This window comes from Haemaphysalis longicornis, unplaced genomic scaffold, assembly GCF_048455015.1.
Source record: "Haemaphysalis longicornis isolate Haplotype H1 unplaced genomic scaffold, Haemaphysalis longicornis Haplotype H1 scaffold_4, whole genome shotgun sequence".
In the NCBI taxonomy this organism is placed as follows: domain Eukaryota; kingdom Metazoa; phylum Arthropoda; class Arachnida; order Ixodida; family Ixodidae; genus Haemaphysalis; species Haemaphysalis longicornis.
The window spans coordinates 40573801-40593821 of record NW_027526361.1 but is presented as its reverse complement, the minus strand read 5'-3'; the positions used below and the strand labels follow the sequence as shown (position 1 = coordinate 40593821).

The following is a 20021-nucleotide window of genomic DNA, read 5'->3' as shown; positions in this document are numbered from 1 at the left end:
ACGCATTCACTACCACCAACTCCCCAAACACTAAACGTTAACGCAATACACCCACCCCCTATGCGACGCATTTACTCGAGTCCCCCTCGCGGGGAGATGGGCCCAATTTTTTTTTACGACAACACCATCCGGAAGAACCGGATTGTGGCTTTGTATTAACTCGTGCTGTGTTGTGTTGCAATGTGTTGGTTTTGTGCATTTCGAGGTCCGGTAATAAAGAAAAAAAAGTTGTCTAAGTGCGATATGTGCGTGTTGAATGTGTCTATGTCGCGCTGGACGTTCAGCCGATCCACATTGTCACGCGTAGCTTTTTACTAGGTTATGCATGGCCAGTTGGTAAAATCCACTAAGTACCTAGTTTATACTGGGACAACTAACTTGTTAGTGTTCGGTTAGTAAGTGCTACGACCGTTTTTTTAAGAGTGAAGTTAGACATTCATTGTCTTTTTAATTCTGTATGTACTGGCAATATTTCGCAGCACGAAAGTTCCCCCCGGCAACATTTAATTGCACAAAATTTCTGCTGGTACTGCATGAAGGGGGGAATTAACACACAGCATCGTTCCATGACACTAATTGACGTGGACTGCCAGTTTAGACAGTATGACTGCGCTTTCACGAGCAGCAGAAGTTTAAAAATGGGAAAAGTTGCTATAAGTAAGAGCAGACCATGTTGCTGCTTTGACTGCCAGCCTTTTTTTTCGACGCAATGGGCGCCGAACACGCGCTGCCACGTGCCCCTGTCAGGGCGCAAGGCTAATTAATGTACTATTCTGACAGGGTGCCGGGTTGCTGAGCACGAAGACGCGGGTTCGGTTCCCGGCCGCGGCGGCCGCTTTTCTGATGGAGGCGAAAGGCAAAAACGCCTTTTGTACGCTATTTCGGAACACGTTAAAGATCCCCAGGTGGTCAAAATTAATCCGGAGTCGTCCACTGCGGCGCGCCTCATCGCCTGTGTTGCGTCAGCGCGTTAAACCCTACAATCAATCAATCAATCAATCAATCAATCAATCAATCAATCAATCAATCAATCAATCAATCAATCAATCAATCAATCAATCAATCAATCAATCAATTAATCAATCAATCAATCAATCAATCAATCAATCAATTAATCAATCAATCAATCAATCAATCAATCAATCAATCAATCAATCAATCAATCAGGGTGCCGGGATGGCGCTGTCGACGCCGATGGTGACGACGACTACTACTGCGGTCACTTTTTGCGTTTGATGAGTCCGCTAAGGCGTGAGCTCACGTTCGCCTAGCTGTCAACCGGAAAAGGAACGTTTCTGAGCGCACTGTTTCCGCCCGGTCACGCTCAAAGCCGCCCGTGCCGTGAAACATAACCTAGACACCGAAGGTGTCTTTGAAGCAAGGCGAATTTAGGCGAAGAAGGCGCAAGAGAGTGCTGTCGCAGAGAGTGTGGTGGTGGTGTCGCCTTTCCTTCGCTAATTGCCAGATCTATAGCTTACCAAACAGGCTGTAAGGTGACGTCTGTGACAGGTGGTGGAAGCTGGCGTTTATGGTGACGTCGCGTCATTCTAGTTCTGGTTAGGCGAATGTCACATGTCGCGTGATTAATAAGCAAACCGATGGGGTCTGCTCGAGCGTCAACGTCTATCCACGAGAGAGAATTGGCGCTCGGGCGAGACGGAGAGGGAAAACGGGCGCAGGCATAACCCGTCTACAATTAGCCAATTCACAATGTTTCAGAATAAAGAGTAATCACAGTTGAATGAAATAACACGTATGTCCGATGATCTTTAATGAACCGCAAGTGTTGTTAGGGTTACGACAAGTGCTATAAAGAACGAACATTTCACGCGCTCAACAGAGTTGGCTGAAGCAATTTTTAACCAATTTTTATTGGCCTCGTTTACAAAAAGAAAGCAGAAGAAAGCGTTGCGCAACAAAATTAATGAAAACGTGCCGCAGTGCAGTGCCATCTGGGGGCACGTGACTAATCATAAACGCCCGTAGGCAGTCTTTATGAACGCATAATCACTCGGGATTTATCTTTCACCCAAGTGATAGATAGTGCTAGGAGATGTAAAGACCAGTCGTTTCCAGCGCCATTTCGGCGAAGGGGGCATCCATTGCTCCAGGTTATGCCATGGCGGCGCAACCAAGCCACCGCCCGAAGCCTTTATCGCATGTCAGCGCTATATAGTACACGGAAGTGCCCGCTTTACGACAGAACGGCCTTGCCCCGCAGTCGAACAAACTCCAAGCATCGTGAAGGCGAAGTTACGCTTGTGTCCTGTGTACCTTCGCCCGAGATCCTCTCCTTGCTGCTGCTGGGATCAAGAGTGACTTCAAGTGAGTCACACACCGGATCCTGGCTGCCCTAGCTATTTGACGTGTGTTCACGCTAATAAGCTCTGGGGCTATGTGTGGGAGGGAGAGAGAAAAAGTCTTTTGTTTAGACAGCCCCAGTCCAGGTCGTCGTGCCGTAGCGTCTTCATTAGGAGACAGCCGGTCTGCAGCTCTTCCACGGGCTGTCACTTACCTGAAAGCAGTGGGCTACAAGGATACTTGTAATGACGTAGCGCAAAAGTGAACGGAGAACAAGAAAAGGGGCTGGCTCGTCTTCGACCCTTCTCTTTTTCTCTGTTCACTTTCGCGTCTACAAGTATGCATCACCGACAAGCCCAACTTCACACCCCGTCCGCCAGGAGTTCTTGCGTCGACGTGATGTTTACGCTTTGGCCTGTGTTCAGCCAGTCCTCCCTGCAAGTGTTGCGGGAGCCGCGGAGGGGCAATAAATCTTTTGTACAGCACTCCCACGTGGAGGACTTGTACTGAAGGGTGGGCAGGGCGGTTAGCTAGGTGTGGGCCAAGGGCTACGCGAGAGGATCCCTTGTATATAGTAGTTACGAGGTGGGGTGAAGGGATAGGAGGTTTGCGCTTGTCGAACCCTAGAAGCGGCTTCACGGGAAAGAGTAAGGTTGATGATTTTTTTGTTGTTTGTGTCAGTAAGGGGTCAAAATTACGTTTGGTCAACGGGAAACCCAGGAAGGTTAAAAGCTGTAAAGCTAAAAGTGACATGCTGTACGCGACTAGAAACGCTAGCGGTGGACAATTGCATATTCGTTCTTAGGTGCGGGACCGAGCAACACTTTTACTACTTGATACTGCACGGAATAAAACAGCCGCACCGCCATATCAGCGCTTAAGAATGATGGCACGGTGCATTACGTCTTAAACCAGAATTTTACTGATGCGCAATGCTGCCATTATGATGATGTACATGCACAGCTGTAAAATATTAGCCAAGGAAGCGACATTTAATTCATCCAAGTTGCTAGACGTCGTCACACTTGGAAACAAACATTTCCCTTTTATATATATAAAAAAGGAAATTTTGAAGTTAGTATCCCCGTTCACTTTTCTTTGTCCTGTACTACGGTTTCTGGGATTAAACGTATTTGGGTGACATATGTTCCTTACAGACAAGCTCCCAAAGATAGTCGGCACATGGACCAAACGAAGGCGCCAACTTTAATTCGGATGAAGGATGAAGGGTAATGGAAAAACATCTGTCAAAACCCGTCCTCGAAAAGTAGGCTTAGTTAGAATCTGTTTTCATCGACAGAAATGAGAAAAATAAATGATATCCACAAGAGAAACATAATAAGTTATATTAAGCCATGAACCATCTCAACTATTATTTCACTCCTGCCCAAATTTGTGGCGTCAGCCTCAATGGAGCCCTGAGATTCACATCCAATAAATTCGAATATTGTTTTCGCAACGACGACCACTGTGCACAGCGCACAAATTCTTTTCAGCCTTGTGCGAAGGGGCGTGGAATGACGTACACCGTGTGCGTGGCGACGGTGGCTGCCTGCCTGGGCGTCGTGGCCGTGTGCAACTGCAAGGCATTGGAGGAATGCCCACCCGTGGACGACAGGGACGCCAACGCTACGCTTCTGGCAAATGTGTACAACTGTTCCACCTTCTATATCTGCAGGCAGGTACGCAGCGTTGACTTTCGTAGCAAGCATAATTTCCCCGGCGGTTTAACGCGCCTTACTGGAGCCGACGTCACAATATCATCTCGTAACCATAGCGACGGATTTCTGTCGCAGCAGAATTCACTGATTCGCGTGTTCTGTGAAATCTGGGCTGGAAGCAAAATATGTGCACCTTACGCTAGATACATATTACTACAGTACTCAAAATATTTTGAGCTTAATAGCTCAGATTTTTTGAGCTTCTGATCATGGTTGAATGTCATATTTATGGTACCCGTTCTTTGTGTCATTATCGCTACAAGTACACTACTTCTGTTCATAACGTTCATAATGGCTGTAGGAAACTCGAGCTAAGGCGACATTGTTCGGGCATACAAGCACGCTGCATCTATGGCAATATCCCTGAGTTTAAAGACGAAAGTCTTTCTTGGGCATCTTGAACGAGGGGATTTTGGCCTGTCTGTCTGTCTGTAACTCTATTCAGCCACCCGGCCAAAGTGAAACATTAGCTGCACAATTCCAAATCTAAACGTCTAAGTCCGGTGGCACTGTTCACGCTTGCCAACATTGTTGAACAAGAACAAAACATTACGAAGATATGAGGCAGAAAGTCAATGGATAAGTGATATTTGCAGTGCTCGTTTATAACAAATTCATGGATGCTTGATTTTTCAAATGAAATACTGCATCCAATGCATGAAAAAAATCACTCAGTCGCCTGCTGTCGCCCGCGCCACTATAGCTTCTAGAAGAATTTTAAGAAATCAAACAGAAATTTCAGTTACGAAAGGTTCCACTAGGTTTCACGTTCCGCTTGGAACGCTCGTGGAGTATAGGGCAACGTGGTTCTATAAACGTTGAAGCAGGATGCCTCGATGCAGGCGCGTCTCCGCCGAACGACATCGCTGGCATCGAGGCACCCGGCCTGGAACAGTTCAATGCGGTAAATTTAAATTGACTCGAGCAAACCTTTAGCGCGTTTACCCTGGGAGAGGCACGACGCAAGAGGAACAACATGAGAGGTGAGCGGGAAAGCGAAGGGGGGCATTTAATTGGCAAAAGTCGATAAAGACTATCGCCTTTTGTCGAAATTTGCAACGAAAGGAGCAGATACGCGGCCTATTTTTTTCCCGCGTTCGAGTGCGCTGTTCAAGACTGCGCTGATGCAAGGAAACCTGCTTATCGCACTCTTACACGTGGCGCTTTGGCTGTTTATTTGAGCCACGCTGTACAATTAAAAAAATGCCCTATATAGGCTGATAACTTTCTCAAAACAACACACACACAGAGAGAGAAAGGAGCAGAAATAAAGGGGCTGTGTACTCAGAGATGCTTGTGGGCTGGAGAGAGCATAGTTTCGATTTTACGCGTACTCTGTAACGGAGCTGGAGCAGCCGGTGGTCTTGCAGCCGCAAAAGCGTTTGTAAAACGCCCCGATGAAATATATAATCAGTGAATGGGAACGTTGACAATTTGCAGTGCGCCATGACCTCTATAGTCACCTAACCATACGAAGATGAGAGATTAAAAAAAACGGCATTTTGGACGCACTTTTCTCACGAGAATCAGCGTTAACTAGCAAGAAAACTTGTATCGTGGGTTGCTGTGCCTACAGACTTTAACCTAATAAAGTGATAAGCAACGTACATTGACTTCCTGGTACTTCCTAATGGTGCATCCCGCGGCTTCACTGAAGACCTGGCCCATTAACGACACCATAAGTAAATGAGGCAGAGATAATTGTAAGGATAAGAATGGGGCGGAGTACATTCGGTAGTCATTCCAGATAATGAATGGCAGCCTACCATTGTCCCCTACCTTTGTCCCTGAAGAATAAAGTGTAGGACAGCTGCATAATGCTGCTACTCACCTATGGTGCTTAAACTTCGAGGCTCACTAAAAGGGTTCAACTTAAATTGAGTTCGACTCCGCGAGCACTTGAACGGAGGATCGTAGGGGTAACATTAAGGGACAAAAAGAGAGCGAAGTGGGTCAGGGAACAAACGCGTGTTAAGGTCATACTAGTAGAAATTAAGAAGAAATGGGTGTGGGCAGGGCATGTAATGCGAAGGCAAGATAACCGTTGGTAATGACCAACGGTTAAAGGGTAACAGAGTGGATCCCTAGAGAAGGCAAGCGTGGCAGGGTGCGGTAGAAAGTTAGATAAGCAGGTGAGATCAAGAAGTTTGCAGGGTGTGTTTTTTGTGCGCTTAAGATGAACTTTATGGACTACCAACTAGCCCGAACGCAAGCCCTTTTTCAAGATAAACTGGTCGCAGTTAGCACAGGACCTGGATAATTGCAGATCTATGGGGGAGGCCTTTGCCCTGCAGTGCGCGTCGATAGGCTGCTGCTGCTGCTGATGATGATGATGAAAAAGAAGTAAAGGGTGAAAAAGTGTCTTGCCCACCGCATCCCTCTATCGCGCAGGGTACGCCTTTGAAGTTCGAGTGCCCGGCCGACCTTCACTTCAACAACAGACTGAAGGTGTGCGATTACCGGCTGAACGCGAGCTGCGTGCCGCTGACAACTCAGGAACCGCCAGAGTTGGTCGCCACCGACATCGCCGTGACCGACTTGGACGTCAGCGAAAGCGCATCAATTTCTGGGGCCACCGCTGACGTAGATGGTGTTGACGTGGTCACAGCCGCGAAGCCGCCAGTCGTAAGCACCATAGCGGGCCCGGCCGAATCGAACTCGGACGACGTGGACCACAGTCTGGCAAGTCGGCTGTGAGCTTCTCGGCAGCATTACCGGGTTCTGAGAGTTCTGAGAAGCCGATGACAGCAATCAGTTTTTCTTCAAAGGAGCAGCGCCTAAGAAAGTCAAGGAGGTTACGTGCGTCATAAATTATTCCAACTGAAGCTCTCGCTTAAAATCGTTATTCGGCAATAAAGAGTGCGGCCGAAATAGGTTCCCCCCTCCCCCCCCCCCCCCCCTTCCCCTTTCACTACGACGACACCAGCGCACAGCCAGGCTGCCACTTTAAAGGAGCCATGAAGACAAAATACAAGTTTGGTTTATTAGAAAGGATGCTTTGTTCTGATAAAAATGATACCTATTTCATCGAAAACTTCTAAAAAATAACGGAGTTATTAAAGAAAACGTGTGGCGCTGTGGCGACTCGCTAGCCAGTTTCCGGCAACTTTTCTTTGACGTCACAGAATCTTTTTTGGGCGATTGACGGCGGCCGAACTAATCAATCGCCAGGACACATGACTGGACGATTGTAGTGGGGCCGCTAGTTCCGTTTGATCGCATCACTCGAATGCTAACGTGCACCTAACCCACTGAAAATTATCTTTTTAGTGCTGGCCCATATGACGTCACTCGCGCCGACAACACGTCACTGTGGCGCGAAATTTGAAAGTTCTTAAGTATTTCTTGCGTTTTTATCGGTTAAAAAACGTCTTTCGTGGCCGGAATGGAGCTGAGTGAGGTACTGAAGCCTAACTCTTTAAAGTTAAACAAAGTTGTATTTTCTCTTCATGGACCCTTTAAATACGCCTGCACGTATTTCCTTCTTGGAAGGGGCAATTCCAACGTTGTAGATGAAGTGGAGGTGGTTATACGTTATTAAGCAAGGCACAGAAAAATTAAACAAGCAAAATGGAAAATTTCAGCTGTGTGACGATAAATACTAACGTGAAATATAGGAGTGAAAGAGCAAAGACAAAGAAATTATTGTGTTTGGTTGAGTGGAAATTCTGAGAGATTTTTTTAAATGCTACACAGTAGTGGCGATTATGATACTGAGAGAGAATTAACGGCCGCATATACAGAATGATCAAAGTTAAGTCGACAGGTTTTTTAAAAAATAGGCGCTTAGATTTTCGCGAAGACCACCTCTACAGTGAGGTTATGGGCCTTTGCCTTAATTGCCTTTCGCATGATTACGCATGCTAGAAGTCAAGGCCGGCGCATAGCTCCTCCCTTTTGCTCTGCAATAAGGCTTGACTTTGGGCTAGTTGGGTATGCATGACACCTTGAAAAACAGCGCAAAAACACACGGACGTAGCGAGGTTACACAGGCACGAGCGCTGACGAACAACTGGTGAAATTTTATTAAAGTTGGCAATAAATAGAGGAAAGAAAGCAATCATACGCCAGTACAAACGAGATAAATAAACAGCTTAAAAGCGGAGTCGGGAGTAAAAGTTGATAAAACACACACAAATTTCCTTTTTATCCGGCCAGATAAGCAATCTCGCGCTCAAACAGTGCCACGGATGGCGAGCTCACGCAATCCTCCCCCTTAGTGGCTATGACTGAAGCCTCAAAGATTTCGCGGGATCGGGCATCACGATACTGTTTTAAGATGCGGGTTTCGTTGAGCTTGGGATAGCAATCTTTGCAATTCTTGCAGTGTAAGGCCAGATTGCTACCAGTTCCTGTGCGCATGTTATTTGCATGCTCACGAAGACGGTCGTTTACGCACCTTCCACTCTGGCCCACGTATACTCGCCCGCACTTCAGTGGGATCTCGTATACTATGCATTCCACGCATTTGACATACTGTTTTTCATGTTTCTTCCCACAAGCAGCCCTGGGAGCCTTTTTGTCATTCACCATGGCACACAATGTGGCTAGTTTGTTGGGCGCGGAAAAACCTGTCCGCACTCCTGCCTTGTCTCCTATCTTCTTCAGGGGGTGCGACACGGCGTGGACGTATGGGATGACGTTAAGGCGGCCCCTGGCATTCTCTTGCGACCTTTTCGTAGCCCCGCTGGTGTTCACCCGTTTCAAAACGGTTTCCGCCGAGCTGCGCAGAAATGGCGTAGGATACCCTGCCAAATTGAGTCTGGTGACCTGATGGTCCAAGCTCCGCATCATCATGTGACGGCAGGACCTAGTCACTGCGTTTTGGATGGCTGCCACGGCTAACCCACGTTTTACAATCTTCGAGTGTGCCGAACTGAACGGTAGGAGTCCTTTTTGTGAACGCGGGGAATATTGCCAGCACACATGACTGCCGAAGGTCAATTCCATGTCAAGTAAACGCAGCTTCTTGTCTTCTGGCCTCTCGCTCGTTAATGTGAATGTCGTCATAACAGATGAAAATGCCTCCAAAAGCTTGTCCCCTTGGCTTAGCGGGTTTCCACGAACCTTGAACAGCACGAGGTAGTCGTCGACGTACCGAAACGTTCTCACGACTGCATGGTCAGGAAGGACGTTTTGCAGACGCCTGTCAAACACGGCAAGTAGAAGGTCGCTGAGCACAGGTGCAATCGAGGAGCCTATGCACACTCCCTCTCGCTGGAGGAACAGCTTGTTGTTGTGCATTACGAAAGTCGACTGAAGGTAAAATGCTAGCCCCTCAAGGAAGGCTTCCGTCCTAGCATTTTACCTTCAGGGGCTAGCATTTTACCTTCAGTCGACTTTCGTAATGCACAACAACAAGCTGTTCCTCCAGCGAGAGGGAGTGTGCATAGGCTCCTCGATTGCACCTGTGCTCAGCGACCTTCTACTTGCCGTGTTTGACAGGCGTCTGCAAAACGTCCTTCCTGACCATGCAGTCGTGAGAACGTTTCGGTACGTCGACGACTACCTCGTGCTGTTCAAGGTTCGTGGAAACCCGCTAAGCCAAGGGGACAAGCTTTTGGAGGCATTTTCATCTGTTATGACGACATTCACATTAACGAGCGAGAGGCCAGAAGACAAGAAGCTGCGTTTACTTGACATGGAATTGACCTTCGGCAGTCATGTGTGCTGGCAATATTCCCCGCGTTCACAAAAAGGACTCCTACCGTTCAGTTCGGCACACTCGAAGATTGTAAAACGTGGGTTAGCCGTGGCAGCCATCCAAAACGCAGTGACTAGGTCCTGCCGTCACATGATGATGCGGAGCTTGGACCATCAGGTCACCAGACTCAATTTGGCAGGGTATCCTACGCCATTGCTGCGCAGCTCGGCGGAAACCGTTTTGAAACGGGTGAACACCAGCGGGGCTACGAAAAGGTCGCAAGAGAATGCCAGGGGCCGCCTTAACGTCATCCCATACGTCCACGCCGTGTCGCACCCCCTGAAGAAGATAGGAGACAAGGCAGGAGTGCGGACAGTTTTTTCAGCGCCCAACAAACTAGCCACATTGTGTGCCATGGTGAATGACAAAAAGGCTCCCAGGGCTGCTTGTGGGAAGAAACATGAAAAACAGTATGTCAAATGCGTGGAATGCATAGTATACGAGATCCCACTGAAGTGCGGGCGAGTATACGTGGGCCAGAGTGGAAGGTGCGTAAACGACCGTCTTCGTGAGCATGCAAATAACATGCGCACAGGAACTGGTAGCAATCTGGCCTTACACTGCAAGAATTGCAAAGATTGCTATCCCAAGCTCAACGAAACCCGCATCTTAAAACAGTATCGTGATGCCCGATCCCGCGAAATCTTTGAGGCTTCAGTCATAGCCACTAAGGGGGAGGATTGCGTGAGCTCGCCATCCGTGGCACTGTTTGAGCGCGAGATTGCTTATCTGGCCGGATAAAAAGGAAATTTGTGTGTGTTTTATCAACTTTTACTCCCGACTCCGCTTTTAAGCTGTTTATTTATCTCGTTTGTACTGGCGTATGATTGCTTTCTTTCCTCTATTTATTGCCAACTTTAATAAAATTTCACCAGTTGTTCGTCAGCGCTCGTGCCTGTGTAACCTCTCTACGTCCGTGTGTTTTTGCGCTGTTTTTCAAGGTGTTTTGCTCTGCGTTTCGATAGCGGTTCCAACTTCCGAGTACTGCAGATTGCAATAACGCCTGCCAAGAATGAATGGGTGCTAGTTATTACTTTTAAATGCAGAGCATTTCAGTAACTCACGATGTCACCCGCGTTGACGTCCGTAGTCGTAGTCCGCACCCCTCCCCCTACACTATATATATAAAAAAATACTATCCGGCGCCTGGTTTCGATCCCTCGACCCTGCGGGCGGAACGCAATGTACCGTATTTACCCGATTCTAACGCGCCCCCGATACTAACGCGCACCCGATTTTCCTGGCAAAAAATCCGAAAAAACTTGCACCTCCGATTGTAACGCGCACGGGACTTTGTGACCCAGACAAACGAATGCGAGAGAAACGGGTGATTTATTTCCCGAAGTAATCTCACTCATCTCACTCCTCGTCACTCTCCGCTGACCACAACATCTCGTCCTCGGTGCCGTCAAGTGCGTTCGCGGTGCCACACTTCTGAACGAACGTTCAACCATGGTGGATGGGATCGGGGCCCACGCCTCGCACGCCCATCCCGAGAGCTTCTCCAGAGGCGCACGCTTCAGCCGACCGCTCGTTTTGAACGCGTGGGAGCCGCTGCTGCCATTGCTGTTATCAAGCGCGCAAGTGAAACGATTTGACGATTTGTGTGAACGCCGATAGAAAAGCCTAGGCGCCTAGGCTTCCTGCGTCTGAAAAAGCGTTGCTAAAAGCTTTGGCGCCATCTTGAGATGGCGATGGCGACGGGTGGGCCGAAATTTCCGCTGTTTCGGTAGTTCCGGTTTCGTATCCGATTCTAACGCGCATGCGATTTTTCGGCCTATTTTTCCGGAAAAAAAGTGCGCGTTAGAATCGGGTAAATACGGTACATGGTGCTCTACCCACTGCGCCACAAAGCCGATACAGAATGGGAGGCTACGAACGCGCCTTATATCCTTGACTCATTCAAACTACGCCAAGAAGCTGCTGATACAACGCATTCACTACCACCAACTCCCCAAACACTAAACGTTAACGCAATACACCCACCCCCTATGCGACGCATTTACTCGAGTCCCCCTCGCGGGGAGATGGGCCTAATTTTTTTCCTGTGCCTCGACCCCTTTGTCGAACACCGTACACAGCAGGCACGTCAGCGAAGGGAGGAGCTTTGCGCCGGTGCAGACTGTCTTGAGTGCTAATCATGCGAACGGCAATTAAACTTTGCCGTTTGATATCTCGGAGTACGGATGCGCTAGAAGAATTCTGCCAATTGAAACTGCGTAGAAACATGATTGCGTCTAACTTTCCAATACAAACATTCCTGCTTACTGCAGCCACTAAAAAGTTAATTAATCAAGTTTAGTTAATTAAGCCATCTACATCAATAATTACCCTTTTAATTATGTGTCCCCCTGGGCGCATAACCTCACTGTAGAGGTGGTCTTTACGAAAATTTAAGCGCCTAATTTTTAAAAACCTGTCGACTTGACTTTGATCACCCTGTATAGTGTTCAGCTTGCCGTAATTGGTGCGTATTTTCGGTAAAAGTAATTTTTTAACCGAAGCGAATCTAGTGGAATCTAATTTGTTGCGTGTGTGAGCTAAACGAACCGAGGCTATTCACAGAGTTTCACAGGTAAAGAATAAGGCTGAATTTCACCACATTTGTGACCATGGGTGTACAATTTTTTTGTAACAATGACACGCAGGTCCGGTACGGGCTTGGTTTTGGCTTGGTTTTGTAAATGCTGCACAGGAATGAAAGGAGTTGTGTATGTGCTGCCTTGGGATGCGGTGGAGTAGATAATAGGACTGTGGGATCATGACAATTTTTATATCACCTGACATCACGTACACGCGTACGCACTACTTAGCAATAACGACTGCTAACTGTGAGTCGGTATGGATTGACGCCCGGCAGCATTTTCTTTTCAAAGAACAACAAGCACATTGTTGATGGCACTATCTATCGCTCCCGATATTCATCTGTTGCAGAATTTATAACCGCCCTTGGTAACATTCTAGATCCCATATCGTCCGAAAACAAGAATGTGTTACTTGTAGGCGATCTTAACATCAATTTGCTCGATACCAACTCCAGTCCATATCTTGCTTACACTGACTGTTTTCTGGTTACGGCCTGGAATCACTTATAAACGTTCATAAAAAGTGTAGACATTTCGGAATTTCCCTACTGCATCATGCTGTAATTAATGTAATTCCATCACCTGCCTCTGGCGTTATCACTGTAGATATTACTAATCACTACCCCATCTTTGTCACTTTCAATGCTATCACACATCATGACACTTATGTGACCACACGCTTTCAGCAAGATACGTTTATTAATGCCATTTATTCTACTGACTGGTCCACGATCAATTCGATAACTGATCCCGAGGCAGAGCTGGATACATTAACCACACTGTTCTTGGAGGCGGTCTCGGAGAGCACTGGAACCGTTCATTGTAAAAAGAAATACAAACATCCGTATGACCCCTGGATGTCTAGTCCATTACTTACGAGCCTAAGAAAAAACACGATCTATACAAAACGACAAAAATGCAATCATTCAATACCACCTTAAAACCTCGCTATAAAACTTACTACAATGTCTTGACTAGTCTACTGAAGCAAGAGAAAAGGCGTTATTATGATAAAAAAATAATTCACCATTAATAATAATAACTCTAAGAAGCAATGGCAAATGATAAATAATTTCCTAAATAAACCTTCGCCGTCCACTCCAGTTTCAAGAATTAATTTTAATGCACGGCATCACCTTTCAAGAGCCTTCCGAAATTGCCAACGTTTTCAGTAATTGCTTTTCCTTTTCCTCATACGACACAACAGGTGCTTCGCAACCTAGCATGCCACGTTTGCCCCACTCTTTTTTTCTCAGTCCTGTCACTCCACATGAAGTTTATTTGGCGATCTGCAATCCCAAAACCTGCAGCTCTGGTTCAGATGGAATTTGTGCCCGTCATCTAAAACTGGTTACTAATTACATTTCTGAAAGTATCCTCAATATAGCCAACCTCATCTTCAGAGCTGGCTGTTTTCCGAACGTTTTTAAGCGAGCAAAAATTGTTCATGTTTTTAAAAAGGGAGACAAGCTTTTACTTACCAATTATCGACCGATATCGATTCTTCCGTCTATAAGCAAGATTATTGGGAGCCTTTTTGTAAAGCGGTTATTTAGCTACATTACAAAATTCAACGTTCTTAAGCCTTGTCAGTTTGGTTTACGTCCTGGCAGTTCCACCACTTAGGCCATACTTTCATTAACTGATTTTATTAAGCATTCAATAGATTGTGGTTTTATTGCTAGTTCGGTGTTTTTGGACTTAACTAAAGCTTTTGATACTATTAACAACCGCATTTTATTTAACAAACATGAATCTTATAGTGCAAATGGCCCAGCCTTAACTTTTTAAATGAACGATTTGCTGATTAGAACTTTCACAGTTTATACTTAGCAGTTTTCTTTCAGACTAAAGCAGTAAACTAAAGTGTGTGTCAGGGTTAAATTCTAGGACTCCAACTTATTATACTGCATATTAACGATCTTCCCCACGTCTTATATGTCGATGACACCACCATCATGTTCGGGAGAATCCCTAGTCTCAGTCACATCAAACTTAAACGACTCGCTAGCTATAGTAATGAACTAGCTTAACGATAACTGCCTTTTAATTGGACCTGTTAAAAACTAATTACATGCCTTTTCATTATAGCCATAAACATCTGCCTGATTCTCTGAGTCTGACAGCTGGTCCTGGTCAAATTTCTGTGTGCGAAGGCGTTACATTTTTGGGCGTTACTACTCGATAGTAACCTTAAATTCGGCTCCCACATCAACCAATTAAAGAAAAAATGTGCATTTAGTATTCGCGCTCTCATAAAAGCACGACCTTTTTTTTTTTCATTAAATGCACTGATGTCCCCGTGTTTTGCTTTCATACACAGTCACATTAGTTATGGAACCGCCGCACGGGGCAACACCTACCAATGTTACCTATCATCCATTCAATATGTTGAAAATCAAGACATACGTATTATCACCTCTAGCCCTTTTCATTCAAATGTTTCGGTTCTGCTATGTGAACATAAAATCTTATGCGTACAGAAAATGTTTCATTATAATTGATCACTTCTGTTTTTCAAGTTGGTTAGAGTTCAATCGCCGACTATTATTATTGCTTTACCCTTACCGCTTAAACCCAATTCCACCAGGTTTGACTTTAACCAAATCTTTTATTGCCCCTTGTTAACTCTAATTACGGAAAGCAAACGCCACACTTCGCTGCTATTTCATTCTGGAACTCTTTACCGTATACGCACTTATCTTCTTCTAGAAGATCTGTTAATAAGTTCCTTTTAACGTAAATGCAATATTCAGCACATAAGCGTATTGCTCTGCATTTTACGCCCCGTTATTATTATTAGTATTAATTTGTTTTGCATCATTTCAATTCTTTCCCCGCCACCCGCCCCAACAGTGTCAACTGTGTAGTTTCCTTTTTTGCTTCCTTTCGTTTTTTGTTTTTGTATTGCTGTTATTTTTTTTGCTGTCGATTACCCGACTTCTGATTGCTTTTTTTTTTGTTTGTTCATGCCTTGCACCATTTTTTATGGTTCGTCCCGGCCAGTGAACTTTGTTTGTTTAGCTGGCATTGACTGAACGTCTGTACGCTTGCAACGTTTTTTTCTTGTATATTTTATTGGCGTCTTCGCTGTGAATTCTTATGCATTTTTGAGTGCACTACATTTAAACAGTGTTTTATTTTCTGCATTCACCTTCTGCTACTCCTGCATATTGACTACTTTCGTTGAATTTACTTATCGAGGGTCCCGTCGCAGTCCTTCTACTTTGGGACACCTGTCTGCAAAACATAACTCCCTGTATTCTTTTGTTGAAATAATAAACTTCATTTGATTTGATTTGATATGAACAAATTCAAAGTGACATAAATGTGGGCGTTTCAAGAAAGCGCGTTCGTTTAATTAAATTCGGATGCTAAAGTCAGCTTTATGTTTTATCTGGGCAGAAGTGGGGTTAGTATATACTTTGAATAGCTTCAAGAATAACGCGCAACAGGCATCATTAGTTACTAGACTGAAATAACTGTTCGAGATGATTACTGGGTTGCAGGCGAGCGGCTTGTGGTGTGAATGAAAAACAACCGAAGTTATATGGCCCGTTGATGTGTAGGATGTTTTTACGACAGCACAGGATCAAACCGCGTTGGTAGCCAAACAATGTTTCGAATTAAAATCCCAGGCGGTCTCAGTTATTCACACTGAGATTATAAGACTAATTGTATTTTAGAATCGGTAAACCCGAAGCCTGAATTTCGTTCGCGTTGAGACGTTGGGACGACAGGGGATATAATTTTTGTGTATATACGTGTTTGTACGCCTATAGGGTCATGGCAGTGACGCAAGCGGGCGTGCTTTCGGCGGTCGTTTGGCTGGACCTGGTGGTAGCTCTCACTGGACTAGAGCTACATCGCTGTGAGTCAATGGACGACATGGCTGTCAACACGACGCTTCCTGCCCATACGAACTGCTCCGCCTACTGCCGTTGTAAACAGGTATGCTGCACAGCGTGACGTGAAGGAGGCGTGGTACGTGAAGCTGTAGTGAGGAGCGCGACTGCCGTCGAAATAACGGCGGGGCCTGTATAACTGTGGGAGTTCCGGCCTTATATAGTGCCAATATCGCTTGCTGTTAAAAGAGCGAATAGAGAGAGAGAGAGAGAGAGAGAGAGAGAGAGAGAGAGAGAGAGAGAGAGAGAGAGAGAGAGAGAGAGAGAGAGAGAGAATGTAGTTTAATTGTACTGACGAGGTTTGTCCCTCAAAGAGCCTTACATGCTACGTCAGGTGAAAAATCAAACGAGTGAGAAAAAAAGAAAAGAAAAGAAAAGAAAACAAAAAGAAAAACAAGAAGAAAAAAAAAGAAAGAAGAAAAACAAAAATAAAAAGAAATGATGAGAATTGCAGTCGGAACCAAGTTCAGTAGTTCGGTATAAAAAGGAATGTTGAAGTACACCAGAGGAAATGTTCGCTTCAAGTTGAAAAGAGTTCTGAGATCGCGAAGTAACCACACGCGAACACGGCACGTTTAGCGTAAGTATACTGTAAGCATACAATCGATGAATACTTCCAGCCCTGACCACCCCTAATAAAAGAATAACGTATATCGACAGTACGCTACCCAACTTGAAGCCTCCCGATGTTTCCCTAGCGGCTATAGCGAGGCATTTTCGCTGAGTCAGAGCTCAATGACATTAGCGGGGGGGAGTAAAAGCTGCGTAGATTATTTTCATATCGAAATTAAAACACAACAATGCAGCACGAAGACCGAAGCAATTCTTTTTGAAGTTTCTTGAAATTTTCTTTAATGCCCTGGAAAGTAGTACGCTTGAGTACGCGGAGCTCATCACGGCGCCATTTAAGACAGCGCCTAATGCGTATTGCAGGAGACGCATCTGGTGTTTTCGTGCCTGGCCAAGCTGCCATCCAGCGGCAAGCCGAAGGAATGCGACCACCAAGTGAACGCCGACTGCGGGCAGCTGCCAACGTCGACGGAAACGCCACCGGAGTCTGTCACGACTGGGGTTGCTGTGACGGAGGCCTTCGAAGATGGCGTCGCAGTGAAGCAAAACACTGACCATGAACGACGAGACCGACGTGAACGCTAGCAAAGACGCTGTGACCGTGACTTCGGCTGGTGGGCGAAACGAACAACGTTTGCGGCAGTGATATTTCGCCGATGTGAGCTGGTGACGGCGGCAGGCAAGGTGACGTCCTGCAGACTTGTGCTTGACATCTCTGCTGACATCTCCGCGGCAAGATCGTGGTGACAATTGTGTTTTTGCAGAGGGATTGAATACGAAGAGAGGATGCGACGTGCATCACGGGCCATTTCAACTTCATGTGGTAACAGCTTGTCTAAGAAATAACTGTCTGGATAAAGAAATCCCGACCGAAATATTGCTTCTTAATTAAGGACTTACAAAGACTTGTCTGTGACGTTGGCACCGTGCTGAGGCTGCCCCCTGACCAAAAGTTGTTTGGCCCCTGTATGCTCCCCATCTTCTAAACTTCATCTCTCTCTCTCTCTCTCTCTCTCTCTCTCTCTCTCTCTCTCTCTCTCTCTCTCTCTCTCTCTCTCTCTCTCTCTCTCTCTCTCTCTCTCTCTCTCTCTCTCTCTCTCTCTCTCTCTCTCTCTCTCTCTCTCTCTCTCTCGGGACGGGTTTTTAAGAAAGGCCTGTCGCCAGAACAAGAAGTTACACTCTTAACAAAAAAGCTCGTAAAAGGGTAGTAACGGCGGTATTTACTAACTCCTTACGGAGTTTACTACACCCCAGAACGGTACGTGGGTCCTACCACTAAGTCTGGAACCGTTACTACTCTAGTCCGTGCACTTAGTAACTGCTGATGGTTTGATACTAACATTCAGTGAAGTAACAAATTCTATGAATTATTGAGCATAATAACTACAACTCTTTTTCCACACCGAATCACGATTACAAAGTTTTTGCAAATCCACATGCTGTCTCGTATATGCTCTCATTAAAATGCATGATTCTAAAATTATTGCTAAAATATTTCATTTTTGCGACAAGCCCACCGACTCTCTCAGGGGTCTTTCCGCTGGTGGCTATAAAAGCAAGAAGACCAGATGTATTCCTAAGGTAACTAAGTATTACTCGCTGTCCTAGTGCATCCCGTAGGCTTTCTTGCTCAATTCAGTTGTTTATAGTCCACGTGTGATATGTGCGTGATGAATTTGTCCATGTCACGCTGCGCACTCAGCAGATCCACATTGTTACGCGTAGCTTTTTACTAGGTCATGCATGACCAGTTAGTAAAAGCAAATAAGTACCTAGTCAATACTGGGACAAGCAATTAGTAAGTGCGCCGACCTTTTTTTTAAAAGTGTAGACTAAATCTTGTGTTTGTCACTGTGACTATGTTGAACAGAAAAATCTGTGTCGCCGAGGTAAAGGTCAGTTTATCTGCGATATTTCTCGTCTGTGTGGCCATTGATTTGAGAAGTACCTCAAAATTACGGTGGACTTTTATCACTTATAGCAGGACTTGGGAGAACTAGATGATGGCACGACTTGAAAGTCTAGTGCTGCGCTTGTTCAAAGAAGTTTTGAAGACCCTTCTGGGCGTTCGTCGAAAAACTCATCTCCAGCCATCTTTGGTTAAAAACTAAAAGCGTAGGACGTTGCTGTTCTCCATCATGGCTGGTCCCCCTGCAGCCCTGATTGCTATCCCATCGGCGGGAGTCGGTTACTACCAGAGCCACGCACCCGCCGCATTCCGTGGCTCCTCTTTTATCAGCCGGGCTGCTTGTTAGCGGCTGACGGCTGCCGTAAAACAAAAGAAGTCGGAAAACTGCCGCCTGTTTTTCGAACCCCCGGATTGAGTCTCACGACGGCAAGAAGCCGTCGCGAGGGGGCCTCCTCTTTATCTGCTAGATCCTGCTCAAAGAAACACCTTTATAGCCGCCTTTCGACTGTCGTGGCGAATAAAAGCAGTTCCTGTTACCCGCCACGGACCGACAACACGGGCCTCGGGGACTAAGACACAGGAGATGTGAGTATCGTTTCCAATCAATCTTCTCGGCATCTCTTGTAGCACACTCAATTTTTCTTGACAACCAAGTTTAGGGGGAGACTGTTTTCGTTCAACGTTTTACTTTCCAGGTACAGGAGTGATCTCTTCCGAATTCCTGGTTCGTGTAGTTTTTAAATCCTGTTGTAAGCGTTAACGGAGATTTTACGCGCTGAAGCAGATGGGTTATGCAATGCGCTGAAGTGGAGTGCGACAAATAATATGGTTAATATGGTGCCACTAGGGGGACCTTTGACGTGCTTCAAAAGTTCGTTCGCACAGGAGTTATTGTTTCTAAGCCTCCACAACAAAGATAGTCCTTCCGGCCAGGACTCTGCCCTGCCACCTTGTGCGTAGCCATTGGGACACCGCCGATTTTGGAAAACTCCGTAACTTCAGTACATCTGACTTGTCAGCGTGCTGCACGTTTTTCGAGCATGGTTGTACACAAGGCATTTGGATTTAAATTGCCCATAATCCCCTATCAGAAATCCCAAAGCTTCCTTATTTTTGCACCGATTAGGACTTCGTTCGATTGCGTTTCACATTGGAGGCCATTTGACTGAAAAAAGGCTGTAATTAAAAATAAAAATGTCCTTAACGTGTCCCTCCTTAGATTAGTCGACCTCGTAGAGAACATGTACTTTAGCCCTGCTTACCAGAATTCTTATTGCGATTAGTGTATGGCCGGCTACTAACTCCAAGTCATTTGATTACACTTCG

The 20021-nt window shown here is 45.9% G+C and overlaps 2 protein-coding genes across 2 annotated transcripts in view; both read left to right on the top strand.

Annotated features, from left to right (window-relative positions):
• The window catches only part of LOC144179727 (uncharacterized), a 41653-nt gene that overhangs the window by 14368 nt on the left and 7264 nt on the right, over positions 1-20021 (top strand). The window contains exon 4 of the mRNA XM_077708171.1: positions 19112-19280. Coding sequence (XP_077564297.1) covers positions 19112-19280 — 169 coding nt within the window. The remainder of the gene's footprint in view (positions 1-19111; positions 19281-20021) is intronic.
• LOC144178548 (uncharacterized) lies at positions 1986-18263 on the top strand. The gene is made up of 5 exons (XM_077706484.1): positions 1986-2325; positions 3798-3983; positions 6414-6715; positions 16094-16262; positions 17150-18263. The coding sequence occupies exons 2-5, from the start codon at positions 3819-3821 to the stop codon at positions 17369-17371; spliced, it is 858 nt and encodes a 285-aa protein (XP_077562610.1). The 5' UTR covers positions 1986-2325; positions 3798-3818; the 3' UTR covers positions 17372-18263.

Excerpts from the sequence above, each read along its gene's own strand:
- LOC144178548 (XM_077706484.1), top strand. The coding sequence starts at position 3,819 with ATGACGTACACCGTGTGCGTGGCGACGGTGGCTGCCTGCCTGGGCGTC. Across the intron at positions 3,984-6,413 it reads CCTTCTATATCTGCAGGCAG|GGTACGCCTTTGAAGTTCGA; the intron begins GTACGCAGCGTT and ends TCTATCGCGCAG. Across the intron at positions 6,716-16,093 it reads CACAGTCTGGCAAGTCGGCT|GGTCATGGCAGTGACGCAAG; the intron begins GTGAGCTTCTCG and ends GTACGCCTATAG.